This window comes from Tursiops truncatus, chromosome 10, assembly GCF_011762595.2.
Source record: "Tursiops truncatus isolate mTurTru1 chromosome 10, mTurTru1.mat.Y, whole genome shotgun sequence".
Classification (NCBI taxonomy): domain Eukaryota; kingdom Metazoa; phylum Chordata; class Mammalia; order Artiodactyla; family Delphinidae; genus Tursiops; species Tursiops truncatus.
The window spans coordinates 64,058,975-64,072,731 of record NC_047043.1 but is presented as its reverse complement, the minus strand read 5'-3'; the positions used below and the strand labels follow the sequence as shown (position 1 = coordinate 64,072,731).

Below are 13,757 nucleotides of genomic sequence, written 5' to 3'. Positions count from 1 at the left end.
CAATGTGTTTGGGACTGTAGAGTCTACGTGGGGTGGGGTTTCAGATCTAGTCTTGCTCTAGGAATTGCAGGTGGCCCAGTTAGGTGTGGTGGAGTTGCAGGAGGGCACACGTAGCCCAGTGGCCACGGTGCAAATGCAGAAGAGCGGGTACAGTGGGCATGAGCTGAGGCCCAAGAGTTTCTAAAGCTGGCACAGAACAGCTAGAGCTGCCTAGAGGGTACGTGGCTGGGCCATGGTGGGGTGGGTATGGGGGGTGGTCAGGGTCAGAAGGGAGGGTCAGAGTTATTGGGATGGTGTGGGAGGGTCAGGGAAGGGTGCAGGTCAGGCCCAGATTCATATAGGCGTCAGGTCCAGATTCATATAGGCATCAGGTCCAGATTCATATAGGGGTCAGGTCCAGATTCATATAGGGCTCAGGCTGGGGTTAAAGTCTAGAACAGGAGGTCAAACGTTAATTAGGGTTAGAGCTTATTTAGGGCTGGGGTCAGAGTCAGGGTCAGAGATTAGGACCAGAAGTCAGAGCCTGGCTCAGATGACCCTGATCCCCAGGGTTGGAGCGCCACCTGGCTCAGAATGCGCAGGCACTGGGCAAGAAAGTGACCACCCTGTGGGCCCTGGAGCAGCAGGCAGCAGAGCTGCTTGATCACATGCAGCTGTGGGCCATTGTGTACACCACCTGCTGACTGCTGTCTGTGGATGCCAGTAAGAGGGACTCTGGGACTACCTGGGTGACTCAGAGTGACCCCAGAGTGACCCAGGAATCTCCTGACCTTGAGAGACCAGAGGCACCACTGAGTGCCTGCTGATCCTGAGCGATCTCTATGTGACACCATGTTGTTTTCCAGTGGCCCTCTGACCTTGAGAAACTGGGAGGCGGTGGGTATCGGGGGGAGGGCATCAAGTAAAACTTCCTGAGACCATCAAGTGCCCCTGAGATCCTGATAGATCCTTATCTCTGAGTGAGCTCCAATTCTGAGCCCCCTCTAATATCCCTGAGCCCCTCAGATTGACTACATGATCCCCGGGTATCTGGAGACCCCTCCTCCACATAACTGGTGCGACTCCCAGCAACCCTTCAAGTCCAGCAGATTGACTGCCCCCCTGCCCAGACTCTCCCTGTGAAGCCTAATGATTCCCCTGAAGAACCCCAGCTTTCTCCCCTGGGCCTACACCTCTGGGGTACTCTCCACCTGACCCCAGACAGTGGGCGCAGCTGTGGCAGCTCAAAGCCACCCCGACAGGGCCCTACAGACCCCCAGAATCCGTGGTCCCTACCGCAGTCCCAGGGGCCTGGGTGGGGCATGGGCTCTGGGCAGCGCGCATTCCAAGCCCGGGCTCGGAAGCTCTCGGTGGGCCAGAAGGCCTGGAGTGGATGAAGAGCCATAAGATCTGGATTTGCTTGCTACTGCTCTGGTCTGTTGTCAGTGACCAGCACTCATTTTCATAGTGGGAAACTGAGCTCTTCTCATGCCTACTTGTTGTAGTGATTGGGGGAAGCGGAGACCCTGGGCAGGAGATGGCCTTTCTCCATCTCCCCCGCTACCCGTATGTTGTCCTGTCCTTCCGGCCAGGCTGTCCATCCCACATCCCTGAATAGGGGAGCTTGACACCCTGAGTGCACCCTTCCACCTCCCCACTGATGCTGGAGCCCTGGGACTGAAAAGCCACAGCACCAATGACACTGGAGACAAAGGCTAGTTTCCATGGGCCACTTGAGGTCTCAAAGATCAGACTCCTCTTCTTTGTTTATGCCATAGCCCCTGCTTGGTGCGTCCCCTAACTATAGTGGCCTAAGGGCCCCAAACCCTGTGTTCCCCTGGCTCTGTGCAGACCTGGGCATGGGGGCACAATAAAGATTTGCAGGTGAGCCAGCCTGTGTCTAGTTTCTAGAGTGAGAGTCGTTTCCAGAGAGGTGGGGGTTTCTGCATGATGTTGTGCTCCTGCCCGAGATCCGCTCCGTGCTTTGCTTCCTGCCATACTTCCCAACTTTGCTCAAAGTCGCCGGACTCCAAGCTAGTGGAGGGACCGCCGGACAGACAGAGGACCGAGTGGGGAATCGGCCAAGGACCCACACAGGCAGAGTCAACACGGGACCCCAAGGGAGGGGATAGATGGGCATGGGCCCCAGACCTCTCATCCCCCCTCATCCTGATTCCTCTCCTCTTCAGGATGGAGCGGGCCGCAGGGGAACAAGGGAGGGACCTGCGGGGACAGCCTGGGCCCTGGCAGCTTCTACTGGGCCTGCTGCTGAGTGGTGAGAGGGCCTGGTGAAGACCTGGGGGTTGCGGGATGTGATGGTGGGTCCTGGGGTAGCTGGCTCTGGGGCTATGGGGTGGGAGTGCAGCAGAACCAGCTGACCCCCTGTTCCCAGTGCCGGCCACCGCCCTGGCCCAGGCCCCGGCCCCGGCCCCGGATGTTCCAGGCTGTTCGCGGGGAAGCTGCTACCCCGCCACAGGGGACCTGCTGGTGGGCCGTGCTGACAGACTGACCGCCTCATCCACCTGTGGCTTGCATGGGCCCCAGCCCTACTGCATCGTCAGTCACCTGCAGGTGTGATTGGAGTTGAGGTGGGGGGCTGGCTCAGGGTGGTGCCCACTGGCTGAGGTACTAACGCTGATCCTGACCCTGACCCGACCCAGGACGAGAAGAAATGCTTCCTGTGTGACTCCCGGCGCCCCTTCTCTGCTAGAGACAACCCAAACAGCCATCGCATCCAGAATGTAGTTACCAGCTTTGCACCACAGCGCCGGGCAGCCTGGTGGCAGTCAGAGAATGGTGAGGCTGTGGGTGAGGTATGGGTGAGCAGGGCTGTCCACCAAGTAGCCTCAAGTCCCTGACCTCCGACTCCTGCCCCAGGTGTCCCCGTGGTCACCATCCAGCTGGACTTGGAGGCTGAGTTCCATTTCACGCACCTCATTATGACCTTCAAGGTGCCCGCGTGTCTGGGAGCCTGCTTGAAGCACCCTGCTTGGCTCCCCATTGCCCCTGAACAGAGTCCCAGCTCTTCAGCCCAGCCTCCCTGTGCTCATATGCTGTGCCCTGGCTGGATGGGAGGCTCTTTCACCTCCCACACCTTCTGTTGCCTGCCCCCTCCAGGCCTTTGTACACGCTGCCTCAATCCCAGGCTGGGTCAGGTGCTGCCTCCCTGGGCCCCGTGACCGCTGAGTCTCCCCACTAGAGGTGGCTTCCCTTCCTGATCCTTGCTTGGCTTCCCCTGGTCACCTCCACCTGTCTGTGAGCTGCTTGAGGGCAGGCCCCAGCTGGGCAGGGCTCTTGATGGGCCTGGGCTGGACCTGGGTCCTAGTGCCCGCTGATCAGCCATGCTCCCCACCCAGACGTTTCGCCCTGCTGCCATGCTGGTGGAGCGCTCAGCAGACTTTGGACGCACCTGGCACGTGTACAGATATTTCTCCTATGACTGTGGGGCTGACTTCCCAGGAGTCCCACTGGCTCCCCCACGGCACTGGGATGACGTAGTCTGTGAGTCTCGCTATTCAGAGATTGAGCCATCCACTGAAGGCGAGGTGAGGGCTGGGATCTGGACTTGGGGCAGAAGGGGGGCACGACGGGCATGAGGCAGGTCCAGTGTCTCTAATGACTCTATGCCCTTCCAGGTCATCTATCGTGTGCTGGACCCTGCAATCCCTATTCCAGACCCCTATAGCCCATGGATCCAGAGTGAGTGTTCCATTCTTTGAGGCTGGCGCAGTCCCAGCCCCCGGCTGGTGATGACTATCTGGGGCCTCAGTAGCTATTCTGGGTGCTTCCTAGGGCAGGTGCCAAGTCCAATTTAGCTCATATAGCTGTAGACAGGAGGTCTCCCAAGGTGACCTTGGCAGCTTCAGCTCCTGGGTGGGCATGGGGCAGCAAGAGCCTGCCTGGACAGCTGGCCCCCAACCCCTTTCCCCCACTTAGACCTGCTAAAGATCACCAATCTACGGGTGAACCTGACACGGCTACACACGCTCGGGGACAACCTGCTTGACCCACGGCGGGAGATCCGCGAGAAGTACTATTATGCCCTGTACGAGCTGGTTGTGCGTGGCAACTGCTTCTGCTATGGACACGCCTCACAGTGTGCACCCGCCCCAGGGGCACCAGCCCATGCTGAGGGCATGGTGAGGGTCTTCAACTGGCTGGAGTAGGGCTGGGGGCAGGGGCAGGCATGGCTGGACAGTGCTGACCACTTGCCTACCCACCCTGCTAGGTTCATGGGGCCTGCATCTGCAAACACAACACTCGTGGCTTCAACTGTGAGCAGTGTCAGGATTTCTATCATGATCTGCCCTGGCATCCGGCTGAGGACGGCCACAGTCACGCCTGCAGGAGTAAGTGAGACCCTGGCCCTCATAGCCCCAGGACTCTGTGGCCTGGCTGTGCCCTGGGCAGAACCTAGAGCTGGTTGGTTAAGCCCCTAACACCTAGGCTGTGCCTGAAGGGTATCCTGGTCTTGATGCCCCTGGGGACTCCCTCAACCCTCTGCACAGTCTGCTCTGGTTAGGGGCCCAGTATGATGCTGAAGCCTTAAAGTCCCTGAACCCCCACCCACAAATTCTGGCCTGTGGCAGGGACCTAAGGTGGCACTGGGGGCCCCTAAGCCCCTTACTCTCAGGACATGGTCCCTCAAGTGGCCTTTGCCCTGCTCTTCCCTCCCCTCTCCCAAGAGTGTGAGTGCCATGGGCATACCTACAGCTGCCACTTCGACATGGCCATATACCTGGCATCTGGCAACGTGAGTGGAGGTGTGTGTGATGGGTGTCAGCACAACACAGCTGGGCGCCAGTGTGAGCTCTGCCGACCCTTCTTCTACCGTGACCCAACCAAGGACCTGCGAGACCCAGCCGTGTGTCGCTGTAAGGCTGGAATTGGACATGGGAGAGGGAAGGCTGATCCTGGGGTATGAGCTGAAGTGCCAGACTGCTGCGCAGGTTGCAGGGATTTGGGGTGGGGGGATGGAGGGTGGAGCCAGACTGGGAATCTAGGGTGGGGGCTTGAGAGATGACTGGTGCTGGGCTAGTTGGCATAAGGGTAACCCTGCACTTCTTTGTGCTCTCAGCCTGTGACTGTGACCCCATGGGTTCCCAAGACGGTGGTCGCTGTGATCCCCATGATGATCCTGCACTGGGGCTGGTCTCGGGCCAGTGTCGCTGCAAAGAAAATGTGGTGGGCTCTCGCTGCCAGCAGTGCCGTGATGGCTTCTTTGGGCTCAGTGCCAGTGACCCTCTAGGCTGCCAGCGTATGTGCTTCCTGTCCTAACTCCTGTGCTGACCTTAACCCTTGACCTCTTACTCTGGACCCAACTGGACACGAGCACTGCCCCAGCTCCCCAAAGTGCTGATGGGTCTCCTTCTCCACAGAATGTCAGTGTGATACACGGGGCACAGTGCCAGGGGGCACCCCTTGTGACCGCAACAGTGGAGCCTGTTTCTGCAAGCGTTTAGTGACTGGACGTGGCTGCAACCGCTGCCTGGTGCGACTGGAGGGGCTGGAGTTCTGCACTTCTCCTCAGAGGATAGGGATGGGAGTGGTGTCCCTGCCCCACTGGGTGGGCGCTGAGGGCTTTGGGTCCGATCCTGGTTGAGAGGCCTCAGGTCTGGGAGGCCAAGCGTGGGAGCCAGTGGTCGGGGGGCCAGGCTTTCCCCAAGGGGTGGTAGAGGCTGAGAGCCATCATTAGATTCCCTGTTGGGCAGAGAGGGGGGTCTATTTCTGGCCCTCAGCAACCTCTTCTCCCCCAGCCTGGCCACTGGGGCCTGAGCCACGACCTACTTGGCTGCCGTCCGTGTGACTGTGATGTCGGTGGTGCCCTGGATCCCCAGTGAGTACTGTATAAGGGGCCCTGGGAGGGGTGGGAAAAGATCCTGGGCGGGAAAGGGGATCCTTCTTGAGTAACCATGTGTTCCCCAGGTGCAACGAGGCCACAGGTCAGTGCCACTGCCGCCAGAACATGGTGGGGCGACGCTGTGAGCAGGTGCAGCCTGGTTACTTCCGGCCCTTCCTTGACCACCTAACTTGGGAGGCTGAGGAAGCTCGGGGGCAGGTAGGGGGGCACTGTTGAAGGACAGGGCATGGGTGATACTATGGCTGGAGAAGCAGGGTTATGGGTGGTGCCTGGTGTAGGGAGGGTGTCTGCCTCGGGCAGGGCCTCAGCTAGAGAGCTGGGGTTTGGGGACAGGCTGTGGCAAAAGAGGCAGTGCCTTGCCTGAGCCCACACCCCCAGCCTCATTGCTTCCCAGGTACCTGATGTGGTGGCACGCCTGGTGACCCCTGGGGGGATTCCATCTTGGACTGGCTCAGGCTTTGTTAGGCTGCGGGAAGGCCAGGCACTGGAGTTCCTGGTGGCCTCTGTACCAAGAGCCATGGACTATGACCTGCTACTGCGCTTGGAGCCCCAGGTCAGACCTTGTGACACCTAACCCAGAGCTGACCCTCTGGATGTGGGAGCCTCTCATCCATCACCCCATTCCCCTAGGTACCTGAGCAATGGGCAGAGATGGAACTGACTGTGCAGCGCCCAGGGCCTGTATCTGCCCACAGCCCATGTGGGCACGTGCTGCCCAAGGATGACCACATCCCAGGGACTCTGCGACCAGGCACCAGGTGAGGACACTAATGGTAGCACCTACAACTGTGGGGGGTTGTGGGTCAGCCCTAAGCTCCCTGCAGGGCACTTGGAAGATCCCCCTGCTCATTCATCTGTTCCTTCCTTCAAGTGCCTCCTCCTCCTGCGTACTATTTGCCAGCTGCTGCTGGGCGTGGCACTGGTCAGAGGAAGGAAGTAGACAGAACAAGACCTGCTCCTTCAGGGGTCTAAGTTCCAGAGGCCAAGGCAGGAAATAAGGGGAGCCCATTGATTGTCAGGATAGGTAGTGCCCTTGGCGGGAAGGGAGGGTGTCAGAGTACTCTGAGTGGGGATGTAACTGGTCTGACTAAGGCTTAATTATATTTTGGGTAGTATTTGTTTCATGTATCTTTTTTCATCACTTTTTTCTTAACTTTTTATCATGTAAAAATAAAAATACATAGAAACAGAGAATAGCATAATGAAGCTGGCTGTACCCATTATAGACATTTTGCCAACTGTGACTTATGTTTAGCAAAGATTCCCCTAGTTTCTGAGAGGAGAACAGACCTAAAGGGCCAAGGTGGAAGCTGGGAGATCTGCTGGCAGCTATTGAGTTAGCTAAGTGACAGTGGGCTGGACACAGGTGTAGCAGTTGAGGTGGCGAGAAAAGGAAGTTTCCAGAGGGTTCCAGTGGCAGAGCTGATGGCTTAGGAAAGGGAGAAAAAGTGGAAAGGTGGCTCTAGGGTTTGGGGCTTGGGCATCTGGATGGCATGTGTTCTTCGCTGAGATGGAGACATAGGAAGGAGCAGTTCTGAGATGCTTAGACATGGGGGACAAGGCCAGTGGGTGGTTGGACTTCTGTGTCTGGAATTACTGGAGGGCTCAGGTTGGAGATGTAAATTTGGGACTTGTCCCTAAAGAGGTGGCTCTAGATTAAATGACCAGAGAAAGGAAGGAGGGGCAGAACCAAGCTTTGGGGTACTCTAGTGTTAGAGCCCAGTAGAGAGGGAGTAGCTGGGGGATGGGGAGAAATCAGGAGTCTGCACAAGGTCCCAGAAGCCAAGAGAAGAGCGTCTCAGGAAGGAAGGCACACTGACCTCACTGCATGCTGCTGGATGCTGGAGCAGATAAGAATAGAGGAGTGGCCACTGGGTTTGGCTAAATGGAGGTCACTGGTGACCTTGGGACAGGCTGACTCTATGGCATGCTGGAGGGGGCAAAAGCTCCCCTGGAGTGGGAGGCTAGACAGTGGAGGCAGTGACTACAGTTAAATTTTAGGGGTTTGTTGGTCAGGAGAGCAAAGACAAAGCAGCAGCCAGGGAGAGACTCAAATCTTGAGCAAAGATTTTTTTCAGGGGGGATAAAATAACCCTAGCATGGGTTTGCAGGCTGATGGGAATGACCTGGGGTGAGGGGAGGTGATGCAGTCTTGGTAAAGAGGAGCCGTGACTGGAGGCTGGAGGTCGAGGTTGGAGGAAGCGTAAAAAGGGCATTGAGGGAAAATTGGCAAGCATTTGTGCCAGGGAAATGCTCTGGGGTTGCAAGGCTGTATGGACTGTTATCAGCAAGACTGTCTGCACAGGTGATGATCCCAGTGAAGGCACATTTATGGGAATCTTCTGTAGAGATTCTCCGTCAGGCTGTCCAGCTGTTTTTGGCCTGGCCCAGCCCTAGTATCTTTCTTGGCCAATGATTTGGTTGCTGTGTGTGGGGTGGGGAGGCCCAAGATGATTGATACGGGAAGCCTGGGTGACCCCATACCTGTCCTCACCTACCTCAGGTACATGGTGTTTCCCAGACCTGTCTGCCTTGAGCCTGGCATCTCCTACAAGCTGCATCTCAAGCTGGTGCGAACAGGAGGAGGTGCCCAGCCTGAGGCCCCCTATTCTGGACCCAGCCTACTCATTGACTCGGTGAATAGTTCCCTCTTCCCACACCAACCAAGATGGCAGGGCCTGTGGGATGGGTCCTGTAGTGGTGACTGTATAGAAGGGGTCTGTGACAGAAGAGGCAGGTCTGTGGCAGTGCTAAGCTTAGTGTCCTGGCAGTTCCAACATGGTCCTGGGTCTGAACTTTATTCTTCCTTGCTCATCTCTTAAGCTGGTGCTGCTGCCCCGTGTCCTGGTGCTGGAGATGTTTAGTGGGGGTGATGCGGCTTCTCTGGAGCGCCGTGCCACCTTTGAACACTACCGCTGCCACGAGGAGGGTCTGGTGCCCAGCAAGACCCTTCCCTCTGAGGCCTGCGCCCCGCTCCTCATCAGCCTGTCCACACTGGTCTACAACGGAGCCCTGCGTGAGTGCCTGTGGTTTGGCTGGTGGGGTGGAGGTGTGTGGGCTCAGCTTGACCTGCCCTGTCCCCTCTCCCCACAGCCTGTCAGTGTGACCCCCAGGGCTCACTGAGCTCTGAGTGCAACCCCCATGGTGGTCAGTGCCTGTGCAAACCTGCAGTGGTTGGGCGTCGCTGTGACCTCTGTGCCCCTGGCTACTATGGCTTTGGCCCCACAGGCTGTCAAGGTATCACCTGCCCCTTTGTCTCTCCTGTTCTTCTCTCCACACACCGCCCCCACCTCTGCCCCGCTGCCACTACTGTTCTCCCTCGTTCCTCTGGCTCTGCTTCTTCCTTTTTCCAACTCTGCTTTGGACCCCACACTCTCAGCCCTGGTCACTTGCAGTTCTCTTCCATTCCCTGACCTTCTACCGTGACCTCACCCAAACTCCCCTCAAACCCTCTCCCTGGCTTAGCTTCTGCCTTGCCCCCAGCCTGCCAGTGCAGCCCTGAGGGGGCACTCAGCGGCCTGTGTGAAGCAACCAATGGGCAATGCCCCTGCCAAACTGGTGCATTTGGGCTTCGCTGCGACCGCTGCCAGCGTGGCCAGTGGGGATTCCCTAACTGCCGGCCGTGTGTCTGCAACGGGCATGCAGACGAATGTGACCCCCACACAGGCGCTTGCCTGGGATGCCGTGACCACACAGGGGGTGAGCACTGTGAAAGGTGAGCCTGAAGCAGCTATGAGTGAGCTGGTGGGTGGGCGGGCTGCTCAGGGATGACACAGCTCTTCCTCCTTCTCCCTGCAGGTGCATTGCTGGCTTCCACGGGGACCCACGGCTGCCATATGGGGGCCAGTGCCGGCCCTGCCCCTGCCCTGAAGGCCCCGGGAGCCGGCGGCACTTTGCTACTTCTTGCCATCGGGATGGGTACTCCCAGCAGATCCTGTGCCACTGCAGGGCAGGCTACACAGGTGAGTGGGTAAGGTGCAGGCGTGGGATCAGGGTGGGGCAGCTGGGCTGAGCACTCACGCCTTCCCCCGACCGTGGGCAGGGCTGCGGTGCGAAGCTTGTGCCCCTGGGCACTTTGGGGACCCATCAAGGCCAGGCGGCCAGTGCCAGCCATGCGAATGCAGTGGTAACATTGACCCCACGGACCCTGATGCCTGTGACTCCCACTCGGGGCAATGCCTGCGCTGCTTACACCACACAGAGGGGCCGCACTGTGCCCACTGCAAGCCTGGCTTCCATGGGCAGGCTGCCCGACAGAGCTGTCACCGTGAGTGTGGGTATGGAGGGGGTGGCTGAGGTGGGGCTCCCTGCTCCAGCTCTCCTTAACCAGTGTGCTCATCTTGGCTGGCATAGGCTGCACCTGCAACCTGCTGGGCACAGATCCCCAGCAGTGCCCATCCACTGACCGGTGCAACTGTGACCCAAGCAGTGGGCAGTGCCCATGCCTCCCCAATGTCCAGGGCCCTAGCTGTGACCGCTGTGCCCCCAACTTCTGGAACCTTACCAGTGGCCATGGCTGCCAGCCCTGTGCCTGCCACCCAAGCCGAGCCAGAGGCCCCACCTGCAATGAGGTATGGGACCTTCCTGTGGATCCCTGGGGAGATGGGGCCAGCTGCCTGCCTCACGTCTTGAGGGTTCAGCCTCTGACTGACCTCTGCCCTGTTCCCGCTCTAGTTCACAGGACAGTGCCACTGCCATGCTGGCTTCGGTGGGCGAACCTGTTCTGAGTGCCAGGAACTCCACTGGGGAGACCCTGGGTTGCAGTGCCGCGGTAAGGGGGCTCGTGGGGCCAGGGTGGATGGGGCACTTCCAAGGATGCCCCACTGGCGCCCTAACTCTGTGGTCTTCCCTTTTCCTGCAGCCTGTGATTGTGACCCTCGTGGGATAGACACACCTCAGTGTCACCGTTCCACAGGTCACTGCAGCTGCCGCCTGGGCATGTCTGGCGTGCGCTGTGACCAGTGTGCCCGTGGCTTCTCGGGCGTCTTTCCTGCCTGCCACCCCTGCCACGCATGCTTCGGGGACTGGGACCGTGTGGTACAGGACCTGGCTGCTCGTACACGGCGCCTGGAGCAGTGGGCGCAGGAGCTGCAGCAGACGGGTGTGCTGGGTGCCTTTGAGAGCAGCTTCTGGCACATGCAGGAGAAGCTGGGCACTGTGCAGGGGATCGTCGGTGCCCGTAACGCCTCAGCTGCCTCCACTGCACAGCTCGTGGAGGCCACAGAGGAGTTGCGGTGCGGACGGGCCTGAGGATACATGGTGGGATGGGGCCGAGGCCCGATGCATTAGGGCTGAAGTCTCTATAAATAATATCTCCTCATCACCCCATGCAGGCGTGAAATTGGGGAGGCCACTGAGCACCTGACCCAGCTGGAAGCAGAGCTCACAGATGTGCAGGACAAGAATTTCAATGCCAACCATGCACTAAGCAGTCTAGAGCGAGACGGGCTTGCACTTAATCTCACACTGCGGCAGCTTGACCAGCATCTGGACCTGCTCAAGCATTCAAACTTCCTGGGTGAGTTGTTGGTCAACTAGGCGGGTGGATCAGGGTTGATCTTCAGCTGACTGCCTGCCTCTGCCCGACTTAGGTGCCTATGACAGCATCCGCCATGCCCACAGCCTGTCTGCAGAGGCAGAACGTCGTGCCAACATGTCAGCCCTGACAGTGCCCAGCCCTGTGAGCAACTCAGCAGCCACACGGCACCGGACAGAGGTGCTGATGGGTGCCCGAAAGAAGGACTTCAACCGCAAGCACATGGTCAACCAGCAGGCACTGGGCGAGCTCTCTGCCCGTACCCATGCCCTGAGCCTGACAGGCATAAATGAACTGGTGAGGCACAAGTGTCGGGTGGGACATATGGGTGTGGCTGTTCCTTCCCCCAGACCCTGACTTGTTCTGTGCCTGGCAGGTGTGTGGGTCCCCGGGAGATGCACCCTGTGCTACGAGCCCTTGCGGGGGTGCTGGCTGTCGGGACGAGGACGGGCAGCCCCGTTGTGGGGGCCTCAGCTGCAGTGGGGCAGCAGCCATGGCGGATCTGGCGCTGGGTCGGGCCCGCCACACACAGGCAGAACTGCAGCGGGCATTGGCAGAAGGTGGTGGCATCCTCAGCCAGGTAGCTGAGACCCGTCGGCAGGCAGGCGAGGCACAGCAGCGGGCCCAGGCAGCCCTGGACAAGGCTAATGCTTCCAGGGGACAGGTGGAACAGGCCAACCAGGAACTGCGGGAACTTATCCAGAGTGTGAAGGACTTCCTCAGCCGTGAGCCTCCCTTGTGGCCCAGGCCATGTGGTGTTTCCCCCATGTCTGTGTTCATACTTGGGTCAGGGCCTGCACTGTACCTGTGTTTGTGACCACAGATGGGCAAGGGCTCAGGGTGTCTGGACCCTGAGCCCGTGCCCATATGTAGTCCCCAAGTCCACGACCCTGCATCTATGTCCCATGTATAGTCCCTGTCATTGTGGTTACATCCTTATGCCTATTAGCAAATCCATACCCCATGTGTGGTCCCTGAGTCCATACCCCAAGACTGTGTCCCCATGCCCGTGCTGGGGAATCTGTGTCCTTAAGCCCTTGCCTGTGTCCCCATAGAGGAGGGGGCTGATCCTGACAGCATTGAGATGGTGGCCACACGGGTGCTAGAGCTCTCCATCCCAGCGTCACCTGAGCAGATCCGGCACTTGGCGGGCGAGATTGCAGAGCGGGTCCGGAGCCTGGCAGATGTGGACACGATCCTGGCGCGTACTGTGGGAGACGTGCATCGGGCAGAGCAGCTACTGAAGGATGCACAGCGGGCACGGTCTGACCCCAACCTTGGACCCCATCCTTGACACCTAGTTCTGATACTTGCAAGTCCTGATTCCCTCTCTTCTCCAGGAGCCGGGCTGAGGGTGAGAAACAGAAGGCAGAGACAGTACAGGCAGCGCTGGAGGAGGCCCAGCGGGCACAGGGTGCTGCTCAGGGTGCCATCCAGGGGGCAGTGGTTGACACACAGGACACAGAGCAGACCCTGCACCAGGTGTGGTCTCCCTGGGACATCAGTGGGGCAAGGTTGTGAGCATGCTGCATAAACCTGTTTAACCCTAGGCCCACCCGTGGCAGGTTCAGGAGAGGATGGCAGGTACAGAGAAGGCATTGAGCTCTGCAGGTGAGCGGGCTCAGCAATTGGATGGTCTCCTGGAGGCTCTGAAATTGAAGCGAGCAGGGAATAGCCTGGCAGCCTCTAGCGCTGAAGAAACAGCTGGCAGTGCCCAGGGTCGTGCCCGGGAAGCTGAACAGGTGGGTTGAGGCAGAGCCAGTTGGAAGGGGTGGGGGTAGAGGCTGGGCCTCCACTGGGCCACTACCCTGCCCCGGACCTCTATATCTGCAGCTGCTGAAGGGCCCACTAGGTGACCAGTACCAGACAGTGAGGGCCCTGGCTGAGCGCAAGGCCCAGGGTGTGCTGGCTGCACAGGCACGGGCAGAACAACTGCGGGATGAGGCTCGCGGCTTGTTGCAGGCTGCTCAGGACAAGCTGCAGCGGCTGCAAGGTGAGGATGGGACGCCAGAGATGTGGGACTCTGGGAGAAGGACCCTTCATCTGAGACCTGTCTCTCCTAGAGCTGGAAGGCACTTATGAGGAGAACGAGCGGGCGCTGGAGGGCAAAGCGGCTCAGCTGGACGGGCTGGAGGCCAGGATGCGCAGTGTGCTTCAAGCCATCAACTTGCAGGTCCAGATCTACAACACCTGCCAGTGACCCCTACCCGAGGCCTACCCCAGTCCCCAGCCTCGCCCCGCACTTATTACTGCCTGTGCATGGAAAAGTCCCCAGCCTGGCAAGGCCCCCAATAAACCAGTGTGAATCCCCGCTGTGTGACCGACTCTGATTTGGGGAGGGCGGAGTCTCTGGGCGGAACCTAGAAGCTGCGACCAGCAGGG

General features: G+C 59.1%; 1 protein-coding gene across 5 annotated transcripts; it reads left to right on the top strand.

Moving 5' to 3' along the window:
- Positions 1 to 1,933: 1,933 nt before the first annotated feature.
- LAMB2 (laminin subunit beta 2) lies at positions 1,934 to 13,686 on the top strand. Of its 5 annotated transcripts, XM_073787914.1 has the most exons (33): positions 1,934 to 2,076; positions 2,169 to 2,254; positions 2,372 to 2,550; positions 2,640 to 2,775; positions 2,857 to 2,930; positions 3,336 to 3,524; positions 3,615 to 3,678; positions 3,916 to 4,118; positions 4,208 to 4,328; positions 4,665 to 4,853; positions 5,057 to 5,236; positions 5,358 to 5,470; positions 5,736 to 5,815; positions 5,905 to 6,037; positions 6,234 to 6,392; positions 6,470 to 6,597; positions 8,343 to 8,475; positions 8,663 to 8,855; positions 8,933 to 9,076; positions 9,305 to 9,554; positions 9,638 to 9,801; positions 9,882 to 10,106; positions 10,193 to 10,410; positions 10,514 to 10,610; positions 10,701 to 11,073; positions 11,173 to 11,357; positions 11,431 to 11,672; positions 11,752 to 12,100; positions 12,431 to 12,638; positions 12,716 to 12,857; positions 12,926 to 13,117; positions 13,209 to 13,368; positions 13,439 to 13,686. In XM_073787914.1, exons 2-33 carry the CDS (start codon positions 2,170 to 2,172, stop codon positions 13,573 to 13,575), a joined length of 5,445 nt encoding a protein of 1,814 aa, XP_073644015.1. In that variant the 5' UTR covers positions 1,934 to 2,076; position 2,169; the 3' UTR covers positions 13,576 to 13,686. The 5 variants fall into 5 exon arrangements, with proteins under 5 accessions (XP_073644015.1, XP_033720801.1, XP_073644013.1 ...); XM_033864910.2 differs by lacking the exon at positions 1,934 to 2,076 and having other exon boundaries at positions 9,323 to 9,554; positions 12,941 to 13,117; XM_073787912.1 differs by lacking the exon at positions 1,934 to 2,076 and having other exon boundaries at positions 9,323 to 9,554.
- Positions 13,687 to 13,757: the final 71 nt, after the last annotated feature.

Coding starts and splice junctions, on each gene's coding strand:
- LAMB2 (XM_073787914.1), top strand. CDS start 2,170: ATGGAGCGGGCCGCAGGGGAACAAGGGAGGGACCTGCGGGGACAGCCT. Junction 4,854..5,056: donor AGACCCAGCCGTGTGTCGCT/GTAAGGCTGGAA, acceptor TTGTGCTCTCAG/CCTGTGACTGTGACCCCATG. Junction 6,393..6,469: donor TACTGCGCTTGGAGCCCCAG/GTCAGACCTTGT, acceptor CCATTCCCCTAG/GTACCTGAGCAATGGGCAGA.